Source organism: Talpa occidentalis, unplaced genomic scaffold (genome assembly GCF_014898055.3).
Source record: "Talpa occidentalis isolate TD23 unplaced genomic scaffold, MPIMG_talOcc4v2.1 talOcc4.5, whole genome shotgun sequence".
Taxonomy (NCBI): domain Eukaryota; kingdom Metazoa; phylum Chordata; class Mammalia; order Eulipotyphla; family Talpidae; genus Talpa; species Talpa occidentalis.
Window position 1 is genome coordinate 125,848,826 of NW_023604861.1, and position 13,465 is coordinate 125,862,290.

General features: G+C 59.9%; 1 protein-coding gene across 2 annotated transcripts in view; it reads left to right on the forward strand.

Annotated features, from left to right (window-relative positions):
- The window catches only part of OTOF (otoferlin), a 77,604-nt gene that overhangs the window by 61,293 nt on the left and 2,846 nt on the right, over positions 1-13,465 (forward strand). The window contains exons 24-44 of one of the 2 annotated variants that reach the window (XM_037528390.2): positions 69-258; positions 368-492; positions 841-975; positions 1,631-1,792; positions 1,976-2,095; positions 2,555-2,716; positions 2,830-2,992; positions 3,498-3,568; positions 4,373-4,402; positions 4,731-4,865; positions 6,802-6,868; positions 7,703-7,839; positions 7,957-8,091; positions 8,436-8,573; positions 8,899-9,026; positions 9,123-9,293; positions 9,827-9,987; positions 10,639-10,781; positions 11,166-11,254; positions 12,954-13,052; positions 13,190-13,431. In XM_037528390.2, coding sequence (XP_037384287.1) covers positions 69-258; positions 368-492; positions 841-975; positions 1,631-1,792; positions 1,976-2,095; positions 2,555-2,716; positions 2,830-2,992; positions 3,498-3,568; positions 4,373-4,402; positions 4,731-4,865; positions 6,802-6,868; positions 7,703-7,839; positions 7,957-8,091; positions 8,436-8,573; positions 8,899-9,026; positions 9,123-9,293; positions 9,827-9,987; positions 10,639-10,781; positions 11,166-11,254; positions 12,954-13,052; positions 13,190-13,431 — 2,803 coding nt within the window. Of the gene's footprint in view, positions 1-68; positions 259-367; positions 493-840; positions 976-1,630; positions 1,793-1,975; positions 2,096-2,554; positions 2,717-2,829; positions 2,993-3,437; positions 3,569-4,372; positions 4,403-4,730; positions 4,866-6,801; positions 6,869-7,702; positions 7,840-7,956; positions 8,092-8,435; positions 8,574-8,898; positions 9,027-9,122; positions 9,294-9,826; positions 9,988-10,638; positions 10,782-11,165; positions 11,255-12,953; positions 13,053-13,189; positions 13,432-13,465 lie in introns of both variants that reach the window. The other variant, XM_037528388.2, reaches the window with a different exon arrangement.

The window sequence follows — 13,465 nt, forward strand, 5'->3', positions numbered from 1 at the left end:
CAAGACTTCCACTGCGCTGCCCCTTCCTGGCCCCATGGGGCCGGCAGCTGACCCAGTGCCCACCCCAGCTGCCGGGGAAGCGAGGCTTCGGCTCTGCTGGCTGGACGGTGCAGGCCAAGCTGGAGCTCTACCTGTGGCTGGGCCTGAGCAAGCAGCGCAAGGACTTCCTGTGTGGCCTGCCCTGCGGCTTCGAGGAGGTGAAGGCGGCCCAGGGCCTGGGCCTACACTCCTTCCCACCCATCAGCCTGGTCTACACCAGTGAGTGAGGACTGCTGGGCCCGAGTGGGCCCGGCTCCTAGCTGTCACCCGGGGGATGGGCACCGGTGGGGCCACCAGTTCCCGAGCCTCAGCCGGCTCTTCCCTGCAGAGAAGCAGGCCTTCCAGCTCCGCGCCCACATGTACCAGGCTCGAAGCCTCTTTGCTGCCGACAGCAGTGGCCTCTCTGACCCCTTCGCCCGCGTCTTCTTCATCAACCAGAGTCAGTGCACAGAGGTGAGGTCGCAGGGAGGAGGGAGTGGCTTCAGTTTGAGAGCACTGGGGGGCCTGTGAGCTTGTGGGACTTGGACATATAGATCAGCCGGCACCAGATCCTGCAGAGCGTCGCAGGCCACGCTGGTAAAGGCTGTCGTCATGGTTATAGTCAACACTGAGGACAGGGAAGGCAATGGCAGGGGCCACAGAGCAACCGCATATTAGCCTTCAAGATTTCAGAAGAGTCGGGGGACAGGATGCTCCTGCACCCCAAGTCCTCTGGGAAGCGCAGTGACAGGGGGTGACTTCTGCTGATGTATCTGCCCACTCACCACTATATATTACCTGCTTCCCCACCGCATGCTGCAGGTGCTGAATGAGACCCTGTGCCCCACCTGGGACCAGATGCTGGTGTTCGACAACCTGGAGCTGTATGGGGAAGCCCACGAGTTGCGGGATGATCCCCCTATCATTGTCATTGAAATCTATGACCAGGACGCCATGGTAGGGTGGGCTCTGGCTCGGGGGCCTACGCCTTCTTCCTTGCATCAATGGCCATCTCCCCCCCCAGCAGCCCAGCACCCCCCCTCACGGTTCCTTGGCCAGGGCGCTTTTAGGAAGCTGGGGGTCTGAGCTGCTGACCAGCCCCTCCAGGCGACCCCAGATGTCTCTTGCCCTGTGACTGCAGCTTGACCCTCCGGATACTGTGGGGTCTCAGGGAGGAGATAGGCCAGGGCACCCCTCCTCCAGCCAGGCCCAGAGTCCTCAGATGTGCCACCAGCTTCCCCCACCCCAGGGACCCCTGCCCACTCTACCACCATAATAGCCTCCCCATGGGAGCGCTGCAGTAGGGAAGTGGAAATCAGGGTGGCCCCTCCAGAGATGGGGGTCCACCTCTGCTCCTGGGGTACCTGAGAGGGCCCTGGCCTAGAGGGAAAAGAACGTCATTTCAGTCCTAGGTCGCATCTGCCTTTCTCTGCCACAGTCTCGAGCAAGTCTGTCCCGGGCCCTGTGGCCCAGGTTCCCCGTGTGAGAAAGGGGTGACCACACCTGCCCCCTTTGCTCACGGGCTTTGGGGGAGACTGATGATGATCCCAAGTGAGAGCAGCTTGGTGAACTCAAGTGCTGCTGAGCAGCCACCCTGGTTGTTTGTCGTCAGGGCAAAGCCGACTTCATGGGCCGGACCTTCGCCAAGCCCCTGGTCAAGATGGCCGATGAGGCGTACTGCCCGCCGCGCTTCCCGCCCCAGCTGGAGTACTACCAGATCTACCGCGGCAACGCCACGGCCGGAGACCTGCTGGCTGCCTTCGAGCTGCTGCAGGTGGGGCCAGGGGAATGGGGCCGGGGCCGCTTCCCTCCCATCCTGCTGGGAAGCCCCTCTGACCAAAGCTGGGGTGCAGTTCCCCAAGGCCCAGCCTTCCCTGTCTCTCCAGCTCCCATGACATAACTCCTGGGGAGGGAGGGCCTTCTCCCTGGGAGTGACACTGTGACCCCCGCTCCCCAGGTTGGGCCGGCAGGGAAGGCCGACCTGCCGCCCATCAACGGCCCGGTGGACGTAGACCGAGGCCCCATCATGCCCGTGCCCGTGGGCATCCGGCCCGTGCTCAGCAAGTACCGGATCGAGGTGTGTGAGGGCCCTGTCCTGCCACCCCTGTCCCTGCCCACCCCATCCCGCCACCACCCGTCCCTGCCAGGTCCCACTGGGTCCTCACTTCCTCCCCATCAGGGGCCAAACAAGTGTGTAACACAGTTGGCAACAAGCTCAAGGGGTCCTGGCCACCTCAGGCCATGCCTCATTTTTCAGATTAGGAGACTGAGGGTCCTGGAGGGGAGATCACTCCCGAGGTCACCCTGGAAACAGCCCCCCCAGTGCGGGCCTGCCCCCAGCTGCACTGAGGCCCGCTGCTGCACCTCTCAGTCTCCCCGTCTGCCCGCACCCCATGCCCACCCTCACCCTGCAGCCCCTCGAGGACACTGGCCCTCGTCAGCCCTCCTGGCCTGCCTCTTGACTGCCCGGGTCCTTCCCAGGTGGCCCGGCCACCCACAGCCGCTCCCTTGACCACGAGACCCCCCTCCCACACAGGTGCTGTTCTGGGGCCTGCGGGACCTGAAGCGGGTGAACCTGGCCCAAGTGGACCGACCACGGGTAGACATCGAGTGTGCAGGGAAGGGGGTGCAGTCATCGTTGATCCACAATTATAAGAAGAACCCCAACTTCAACACACTCGTCAAGTGGTTTGAAGTGGTGGGTGTGGGCCCGGGATAACGGGCAGAACTGGGCATGGCTGGTGCAGTTGCGCATGGCCAGCTCCTTGGCCCCCCTCGCTGAGCACAGGCTCCCTTTGGCCAACACCCTAGGACCTCCCTGAAAACGAGCTGTTGCACCCGCCCTTGAACATCCGCGTGGTGGACTGCCGGGCCTTCGGCCGCTACACCCTCGTGGGCTCCCATGCCGTCAGCTCCCTGCGGCGCTTCATCTACCGGCCCCCGGACCACTCGGCTCCCAACTGGACCACCACAGGTAGGTCCGCAGCCCAAGGTCCAGGCCTGACTCCACTCAGGCCATGGACGGACCCCAACTTACAGTCCAGCCCACACAATTACCAGCCTGCCTCCCCAAGGGCCTCCCCAAGTGGGTGTGGGGGTGGCCAGCAGGGAGGTCCTAGCCTGAGGCCAAGGTTGCCCAGGAGCACAAGGGGCCAGCACTGGACATGTCCTTAGACGCTTCTTGGGCCACTTTGGCGACGACCAGGCCCAGCACCCCCTGCCTGACTCCCCTGCAGCTCACCAGCTCTTTGGCTCACCTTCTGCCTCTCACGCCCAGCTTTTCTCCCTCTACTGCCCCGTCCATTCCTCTCCCCTCAATTTCAAAATCAGTTTTAGGCCTCGGGTCCTTCGGGCCACCTCTGACTCTACTGTTACTCCTGCTCCTCTCTGTGTCTGCCCGTCTGTCCCTCTCTGACCAGTCAGGCTCCTCCGGGGCTGCCGTGTGCTGTGCAAAGGGGGCCCCTCCTCTCACCCCACAGGGGAGGTCGTGGTGAGCATGGAGCCCGAGGTGCCCGTCAAGAAGCTGGAGACCATGGTGAAGCTGGATGCGGTGAGTCACGGGGGTCAGTGTCTGCCGGCCCGGAAGGCGCCACTGCTTGGTCAAAAGTGACCTTCCCTTGGCCCCGAATCCTTGACCCCCGGAGAGCCCCGGCCAGCAGACTGAGTCAGCAGTGGGCATGGCTCTCGGGCAAGAGCAGCAGACCAGGCCCTGGGATGGCACAGGCAGAAGCCGTCCCCTCTTCCCCTTCAGCTCCACCTTCTGATCTCCTCCCTGAAGACCCTGATTCTGCGGGGGGCAGGTGTCCTCACTTCAGGCCACCGTGTTGGAGACGGGGAGGATGGCCCTGGTCTAAGCCTTCCCACTGTCCCTCAGCCCCCAGGCTCCGGTGGGGCATCCCACAGTCCTCTTCAGCTATGCAACTGTGTGTCTACTCGGCTTCTAGGGTGCTTGTGAGGGGGGCAGTGGGTTGAAATTGACCTCATTTCTCCAAGATTATGCTGTGTCAGCTCTTCTTCATGACCCTGCCCCCACTGCAGTCACCGGGGAGTTCACAGCTGGTACACCCCTACGTGGGCTCAGCAGAGCCCTGGCGTTGATTACCTTTAAAGGCTGCCTAGATGATTCCAACATGCAGCCAGGCTAGAAACTTCTGTGAGGTCCACTGTGGGCAGGTCCCCTGGCACTGGCAATGTGCTCGTCAGTCAGAGTTGGCCTCACAGGCTCAGGAGCTCACTGCACCCAGCAAGGGTCCCTGTGTGAGCTTCTCCTGCCTACCCTGCCCCTATTGGATGCTGCCAACCACTGAGGCCCCAGGTGACTAATCCTGCCCATCTCCTTGGTTCCCCTCTACAGACCTCTGATGCTGTCATCAAGGTGGATGTGGTGAGTGCAGGGGCCGTCCGGGCCTCTGGAGAGAGAGGACCCTACGCGGCCCCAGGGCGTCAGGCCAAGGGGCCCAGCACCAGGGGAGAAAGCTGAGTGGGCAGCAGGGCCCTGGTGCCAGCCTTGCCTTGGCCAGAGGCTGCACTGGCTGGTCACAACCCTCCCCAGTCATGCTCCCCCCGGCTCGGTGGCCCCAGATCCTCAAGCAGCCCAGGGCCTCCCAGGGAGCAGAGGTCAGAGTGGAGGGGGGACCCCAGATTGCCCAGGGCTCTGGGAAAAGTCCAGGTTCAGGATGAACACGGGACTCTGGACCTGGCATACCCTCCAGGCTGAGGAGGAGAAAGAGAAGAAGAAGAAGAAGAAGAAGAAAGGCAGCTCCGAAGAGCAGGAGGAGGAGGAGCCGGACGAGAGCATGCTGGACTGGTGGTCCAAGTACTTTGCCTCCATTGACACCATGAAGGAGGTGAGGCCACCGGCCTGGCTGGGCCAACAGGGAAGGCAACCCCAGCTCTACCTCAGCTCCACCTCAGCCCCTCCTCTCCAGCTTCTTGCCCCCCACACCAGAGCTGCCTCCTTGACTCCACGAGCGTGAGCTCGGAGCAGGCTTCTCCCACACAGGGCTCTAGTTCAGGGCTCACCATATCCTCTCGGTCCCGTGTTTCAGGGCAGGCAGGCGCAGGGCAGGCAGGCTGGGGGGCAGGGGGGCTGGCAGCAAGCTGGCGCCCAGCCCCAGCGAATCTTTACTCTTTCTCTGGGCTCGCTCTGGCGTTCTCTCGTGATCTCACCTCTTCTGTAGCCACTCGTCCTCCTGTAGCCATCCTTTCGCTGAGGGATTGACGCCCTTCTAGCCCGGCCTCTAGGCCCAGGTGCACACACTTACGCATGCTTGCACCCGCGCTCCAGGTGTCCACAATCAGGCACACTTGCCCACACCCACACTCCCAAGCGCCTTCCGCATCAACACCTTCAAGGCCGTAGGTGATGGCCACAGAGGCTAGTGGCGCAAAAAGCCTGATGAATTCCCGTACCCTACATCCAGTCTACCTGTCCTGACTTGGTTTTCTTTAGTCCGCTTTCACTCATTCCACAAACATCTCTTGAGTATGTGATGGGTCCTAGGCGTTATGGGAGCCAAAAGATTAGGCCATATCAGCCCTCAGTTTACTGGGCAAAATGGGCCTGTCAGCAGATACAGCACAAATCAATGCCTGCAGGAGCCAGGGAAGGCTTCCCAGGGGAGGTGACCTTTGAGGAAGAGGAGACCAGGTGCTTAGAGGCCAAAAGGGAACCATAACTTCTCAGTGGCATTTGTTTATCTTCAGACTGTTTTATTCCACACATCTTGGTCACTCGCTGTGAAATGTGCTTCCCTTAATGCATGCACGTGGGTTCTGCCTGCTGAGCCAGATTCCAAGTTCCAAAAAGTGTGTTTCTCCTCTTCTGTGTTTGTCTCTTCTCCACACTGCCTACCTACCTCAGGGCAGTCCCCGGCTGACCCAGTGACCAGGAGGGACATGTGACTGCCCTGGTGTTCCCTCAGGAGGACCCGAGCTGGTCCAGCCACTCTCTCTCCCCAAGCCCTTTCTGCAGCCCGTGCTGTGTTAATGTTTGCCACCCATACTAGTCAGAGCATGGGCCGACCCGCTGGAACAAGTTAGATTGGTGTGGAACAGGCAGAAGTTTCTTCCTCCCACAATGTCTCGGGGGTGGGGGTTAGGCTGGTAGAATGACTCTGTGGTGTCAGGGACTAAGGCATGTCCTCTTGTAACTGGTATCTGTGGTTGACAATGGCTGCCAACACTTCCTAATACCAGGGCATAAGAAGGGGTAGAAAAAAATAGAAAATGTAATCTTTAGCTAGGTGGTTCTGTGCCCAGGGAAAAAAACTTTCAAATTGCAGTAGAGCAGATAATCGGGGCTTCCTTAGTAGTATCTTCTACCTCATCACCTCTTGGGTTCAAGTTGGCCAGGCTGCAGCTCCAAGAGGCAGCTGCTTGTCTCACCTCTACTCCCGTCATTTGCACAGACTGCCGCCAGGTGGCCGAGGCACCATGGTTACTGCCAGGTGATTTACTTTTCAATAAGTGTAAGAAAATAAAGCACATTTTCTCAGTTATATTTTCTACATTAAAATAATAATAACCCTAAGAAACAGCATTAGAGGTCACTACTTTTAGATGATACACAATTTAAAGAATCATGAATTCCTGAGTATATAATCATGTTACACACCATATCCTTTTTTAAACCCACTTAAGCAAAATATGGCATGGATTTGAAACCCACTAAGAAAAGTGTTTCTGCTTCCAAGCATTTAAGACTGGTCTGAGATCACAGGGCAGGAGCAACCAACCCCTCCCCAGGAAGCCCACTTGCCCTCCTCACTCATCTTTTGACAGCAACTGCGACAGCAGGACGTCTCGGGATTTGACTTGGAAGAGAAGGAGGAGATAGACAGCACCGAGGGTGAGCCCGGGGCCCCTGGCTCTCTGCCTCCTCACACCCACCCCTGGATGGCCAGCTCCCCGCCTGCCAGAGGCTGCTGCTTCTCTTCCCCTCCCAGCGCCCCCCACAGCCTGGGCCAAAGGCAGATATCAGTCACCCCTGGGTGCCGGGGAGCAGGCTCAGACCCTTGTCTAGAGTGGCTTCTACCCTAACCAGTTCTGTAACCGCCGTGATGGACAGACATTGAGAGGCACAGAAGATGAGAGCATCCCATCCAGCATTTTCCAGTCTCTTCCATGGAACAGTATTAATGGGTATTCTGGAGGGGAAAGAGGCTTTGTATTCAAATGGGTTACATAGGACCTCTTAGTGCCTTTAATATGCAAAAAATATTCTAATTCTCTGAAAGGACCAGACAGCAGAACATATTTCCCCGTGTTATTTGACCACAGTATCCTTCCTCCAAAAGCATTCCAAGTATACCGACACCCGGTGTTCCACTGAATGCAGGTTGGAAACTGCTGAACAACCCTTTTAATCCAGAAGGTAGACTGAGTTAGACAGAGGCCAGAAAGGGCCAGAAAGAAAGTGAGCTGGTCCAGTGCTTTGCAGTTACAGGCCTCTGGGCCCCAGACCTATGCTCCTTCTGTGGCCGCTCTGCCGAAGGACACCTTGGTACACATTCCCAGCAGGCCCTGGCCAGTGCCCTGCACCTGTGTGAGGCCAACATCCAGACATCCACGTCACAGATGAGCAGATAAATCAGCAACAGAGCTGGGGCTCCACCCCAGCCTCCCTGCTGAGATCATTCCCTGCCCCAAACTGACTAGGGCCTCCTTTTCTGTTTCTGGCCAGGTTTGAAGGGGCTGGTGAAAGGCAAGGACAAGGCAAAGGCCACGAAGGAAGAGAAGAAGAAGAGAGTCCAGGGGCCCAGCCCCAGCCAGGCATCTGAGGCCCCCGAGAGGAAGAAAACCAAGATTGATGAGCTTAAGGTATGGGTTCGGGAAGAGACCCCAGTGGGAGCCTGGGGCCATGCCGAGGGTGACAGATGGGTCAAAATGGAGACCAGGAGACAGGCCTCATCCTTCTGATGGCCTGGCCTGGTTTAGGTGTACCCTAAGGAGCTGGAGTCAGAGTTCGACAACTTTGAGGACTGGCTGCACACTTTCAACCTTCTGCGGGGCAAGACAGGGGATGACGAGGACGGCTCCACGGAGGAGGAGCGCATCGTGGGCCGGTTCAAGGTCAGGCAAGGAGCTGGGCCCAGGCCCTAAGCCCCTGCACCCTGAGCCCTCAGCCAGCTCGTCTAGCCACTCCAATCCCGGGCACACAGTCAGGTGGAACCATCGGCTGTGCTGGTGAAATACTTCCTTGCTGGCTGATAAAGAGCTTCTGCTCTGCGTCCCTCCCAAGGCCCCTCCCCTGCCCCACCACCGCCAGCGCCACAGCTGGACCTTGACATCCAGCAGTAAAAGGCAGAGACCCAGCTGCAGCAGGGCGCACGCCCTTGGCGCCTTGGCTCTCCTAAGTGCCACCCGCCGGGGCCTCTGGGAACCTGCACCCTGACCCACGCTTGCCTCACCCACAGGGCTCCCTCTGTGTGTACAAAGTGCCACTCCCAGAAGACGTGTCCCGGGAAGCCGGTTATGACCCCACCTATGGCATGTTCCAGGGCATCCCCAGCAATGACCCCATCAACGTGCTGGTCCGCGTCTACGTGGTCCGGGTGAGCCTTCCCCCCGCCCCACCTCAGTCTCCCAGTGCTCTGCCCGGGAAGGGTTGAAGCAGTTGCAAACAGCCTCCAACTGAGAGGCCCAGGTTGGTCATCTGGTCTAGTTCCTATCTTTCAGAGAAAAGGAAGTTAGGGTCCAGGGAGGGAGCGTCAGCGACTTGCCCCAGGCCCCACAGCACGTCTCCCGATTCCAGTGCAGTGCTCCCAGGGCAGTGCTCCTGAACGACCCCATCACGGGACCCTCACAGAGTGGGCAGGGGCACTGAGTGATGGGGAGGGTGTGGGAAAGCGGCTCAGGAGCACCCCTCCCCCATCCCAGGCCACAGACCTGCACCCTGCAGACATCAATGGCAAAGCTGACCCCTACATTGCCATCCGGCTAGGCAAGACGGACATCCGCGACAAGGAGAACTATATCTCCAAGCAGCTCAACCCTGTCTTTGGGAAGTAAGAGCCCTGGTGCCCCTCCCCACCCCACCCCCACGTCCCTGCCTGGACCACCTCCCACCCCGCCTCAACCCTTCTCCTCACCCCGCCCTCTAGGTCCTTTGACATCGAGGCCTCCTTTCCCATGGAATCCATGCTCACGGTGGCCGTGTACGACTGGGACCTGGTGGGCACCGACGATCTCATCGGGGAAACCAAGATCGACCTGGAGAACCGCTTCTACAGCAAGCACCACGCCACCTGTGGCATCGCCCAGACCTACTCCATGTGCGTGGGCCGGGCGGGCAGGGCCCTGCCTCTCGCTCTAAAAACAAGATTCACAGCGTGTTGCCGGGGAAGGTGGACGTATTATGGCTTCTCTCGTAGGCCAGATGTCCCCTCCGCACACCGTGGGCATAGCCTAAGGGGCCAGGATTCCAAGACAGAGAGAGCCAGGGCCCAGAACAGAGGTGGCAGGCTGGAAGCAGAGGCGGCCCTGCACGCTAGGACAGCCATTAGGGTCCCCTCTGCCACCAACAGCCTGAGCCCTGTCACGCCCTTTACCTCTTTGATTGTCAGTTTCCTCGTGGGTGTCTCGAGTCCCCAGGCAGAGGCACGGTGCAGGGAGGAGGGGGCTACACCGCGAGGCTGGTGCTCATCGCTGGGGCCGTTGGCCTGTGAAGCCAGACCCCAGGGAGGATCAGTCTCCAGCAGCCCAGGATGGGGCCACTTGCCAGCTTAGGGCAAATACCAGCTTAAGAAAGCTGGCTGGAGCCGCAGCCTCACCCGAGCCCCACCACGCCCGTGTGCCTCCCCCACAGACACGGCTACAATATCTGGCGGGACCCCATGAAGCCCAGCCAGATCCTGACCCGCCTCTGCAAGGAGGGCAAAGTGGACGGCCCCCACTTTGGGCCCCCCGGGAGAGTGAAGGTGGCCAATCGGGTCTTTACTGGGCCCTCGGAGATCGAGGATGAGAATGGTAATGGGGAGCTGGGTGCAGACAGAGGGTATCAGAGTCTCTGGAAGGACCACACTTCCCTGGGCGGGATCTTTGGGCCTGGCCTGGGCCTCCTTAGACCCTCTGCTCTTCTCCCCAGTCTCTGCCCTCCCACCCCAGGCTCCACCGTGCCCAGCAGCTCCCTGCTTTCTCTCTCCCTGCCAATCTCCCTGCGGGTAGGGAGGGCTGCCTCATTTCCATAAGGGACATAACCAAGACCCAAAGGCTCTCATTGACTTCCCGAGGTCCTGGGCTCCTTAAGAGCAGAGTGAGGGAGTGGGCCCCCAGCCTGTCTAGCTCCAGCCCTAGGCTCTCCCCAATCCTGGCACTTCCCAGAGCGCCGGCAGGGTCTGGCTGGACACATGTGCTGGCCACGTTCAGACGCTGGGACCAGACTGGATTCTTCCCCCACCCCACCCCACCCCACCCGACCTCACAGCCCGGCAGGATTCTCTGGCCAAACTCCCCAGGCACCCAAGGACACAGATCCCTCCGGGCCCTCAGGACAAGCCACTTCTCACTCTGTGGCTCAGTTTGCCCAACAATAAAATGGAGGCAGGGTGGCGCGCTGCCCCGGCCCAGCACAGGGCTCTCACTCTGCGAGCCTGCGTGCAGCTGACCCCGCGCCCACAGGTCAGAGGAAGCCCACGGAGGAGCACGTGGCGCTGTGCGCCCTGAGGCACTGGGAGGACATCCCCCGGGTGGGCTGCCGCCTGGTGCCGGAACACGTGGAGACGCGGCCGCTGCTCAACCCTGACAAGCCGGGCATCGAGCAGGTGACGCTCGCCTGGCCGGGCGCTGAGGGCGTTTTCTGTTTCGCATCAGGGAGTCCCAACCTGGGCCCATAAGCAAATCCTCATGCCATCTGCTGCATCCCCCAAAGCCTGGCAGGCACTGCCCCGCATGGCCCTTCAGGGTGACCCCCAAATGCGCATGACCTTGCTCTGAACAAGAGTTAGTCAGCTGGGGTGGAGGCCTGGGCTGTCTCCCTCAGAAGCTGTGATTAGCTACTGGTGATGTCATAGGAATTCCTGGCATCCATGATTGAAAACTGATGAAATGGGTCCTTGACAGGACAAAGGTTGGGGGGAGAGGAGAGTTGGCCTTCCTGGGCACAGGGAGGAGTTCGTGGGGAGATCTGCCATCTCCCTCTTCCTCAGGGCCGCCTGGAGCTGTGGGTGGACATGTTCCCCATGGACATGCCGGCCCCGGGGACGCCTCTGGACATCTCCCCCCGGAAGCCCAAGAAGTGAGCTGTTTGGCCGACACCACTCCCTCCCCGCCCCTCCCCGCCTTCCCTGCTCCCCCATGGCCTAGATCACCTTGGTCAGTAGTGTCCCCAATGACCCCTGATGTGACCTAATAGGGCAAACAAATCAACCCATCAAGAGCGTTGTGGAGGCTGCCCTGGCAGTTCCCTTTGCTGTGACAGGGGTCACACCCCCAGATCCCCTACACCCCCACTCCCGTCCTGGGCAATTAATGAGGACAGTGAGCTCACCCATTGTCCTCCAGGGGACTTTCAGCTTCACAAGTGCATTCTTGCACACACACAACCACACCAACACACACACCCCCCACACACAGATACCCTGCCAGCCGGCTCTGCTCCCAGACAGTCCCCACTCCAGGCTGTCTTAGCTCTGCCAAGTTTGATCTCAAGCGCATGCCCCTGAGGTGTGCAGGAGTGAGGAGAGCGGAGGGGCTGCAGTGGGGAGGGCACTGGAGTTGCGGCCAAGCCCCCGCCTCTCCTAGCGGACCCTGACCAGGTCCCTTTGCCTCCCAGATCCTTCCTTTCCCATGTGTAAAGTGGCAGAAGCAAGTCATTATCAGTTCTGACACCCTCAGTACCTGGAATCAGGGCCAACAGCATGGGCATTGGAGTCACCCTGGCCCCACACTCAGAGATGAGCCCCAAGTTTATTTCTAACTGGTTTTTTTTTTTTTTAATTCTTTACAATTTTAAGCAAGGGTCTCTGCATTCCCGTTTTGCACTGGCTCTGCAAATTACGCAGCCGGTTCTGCCTGGAACAGCCTCCAGATGCCAGGCCTTGGGCATGCTGTTCCTGGGCCTGCTTCTCAGGGACACTCAAGTCTGGGCCCCCAGGGACTGAACACCACCCACAGCCACGTGCCCGTCAGTCTGTAGTGGATGACTCAACCGCACTTCCAAAGGTTGAAATGCAATGATCTCATTTACAATCTTTCCACGTGGAGAAAATCTTTGGGGCCAAGAACGTAAAGGCAGACCTCCCTGGTGGCCTGGGGTTAAGTCTCAGGGCTGTCAACACTATAGCCTGTGTATGATCCCCAACCAAGGAGCTACCCACTTGGCGCAGCAGACCTCTCCTGTCTCCCCGCTGCGCCCCTCAGCAGTGTATTTCAGTCAGTCTGCCTGTTCTGTTCCCCACTGTCTGGTGAATCCTCACCCCCTGCATCTCTGGCCTACACCCCACTTCTACACAGGAGAAAAAAAAAAAAGAATGTAAAGGCTACTGGATTCTATGGACGCCAGATTCCATGGGCATCCACGGGGGGCCGCTCCCGGCTCAACTATAAACTTCTGTTAGAATCAGAGCAGAGCTTCTGGCCTTGAGAGGGGAACTTATTATGACTTGGGGTCTGGTTTTAGCCAGCTGCACCCCTGCCTGCCCGAGTCAGCCTCCCTGCCCAGGAGTGCACTCTGGGGCCCAGCGCTTCCACCAGGCTCTCCTCACAACCGTCATGTTCACCGACCCCGCCCCCTCCGCCCACCCAGGGACCCCACTTTTCCATATCAGCTTCTCCCTGCCTCTGCACACTCAGCCCCAGTCCGGCCCAAGCCCCAGGCTCACCCCACGTCCAGACTTCTCTTGGTCGTCTCCTCTCCAGCCCCTGCCCCCTCCTAGCCCAAGATGCCGGGATCCCCACCACCGCCAGGCGGCTCCCCAGCCCTCTCCCCGGCACAGGTACGAGCTGCGGGTCATCGTGTGGAACACGGATGAGGTGGTGCTGGAGGACGACGACTTCTTCACGGGGGAGAAGTCCAGTGACATTTTTGTGCGGGGGTGTGTGAGCGGGTCCCTGGCTGGGAGGAGGCTGGTTGGGTGGGCCCAGCTTCCCGGGAGGCAGGGAAGGAAGGGGGAGCAGGGGTCAGGTGCGGTGCCCCTGCTGGCCCCGGTCTGGAGCAGGTGGCGCCCCGCAGGTGGCTGAAGGGCCAGCAGGAGGACAAGCAGGACACGGATGTCCACTACCACTCCCTGACCGGCGAGGGCAACTTCAACTGGCGCTACCTGTTCCCCTTCGATTACCTGGCTGCCGAGGAGAAGATCGTCATCTCCAAGAAGGAGTCCATGTTCTCCTGGGACGAGACCGAATACAAGATCCCCGCGCGGCTCACCCTGCAGATCTGGGACGCCGATCACTTCTCCGCCGACGACTTCCTGGGTGTGGGCCTGGGGACGGGGGCACGGGAGGGTGC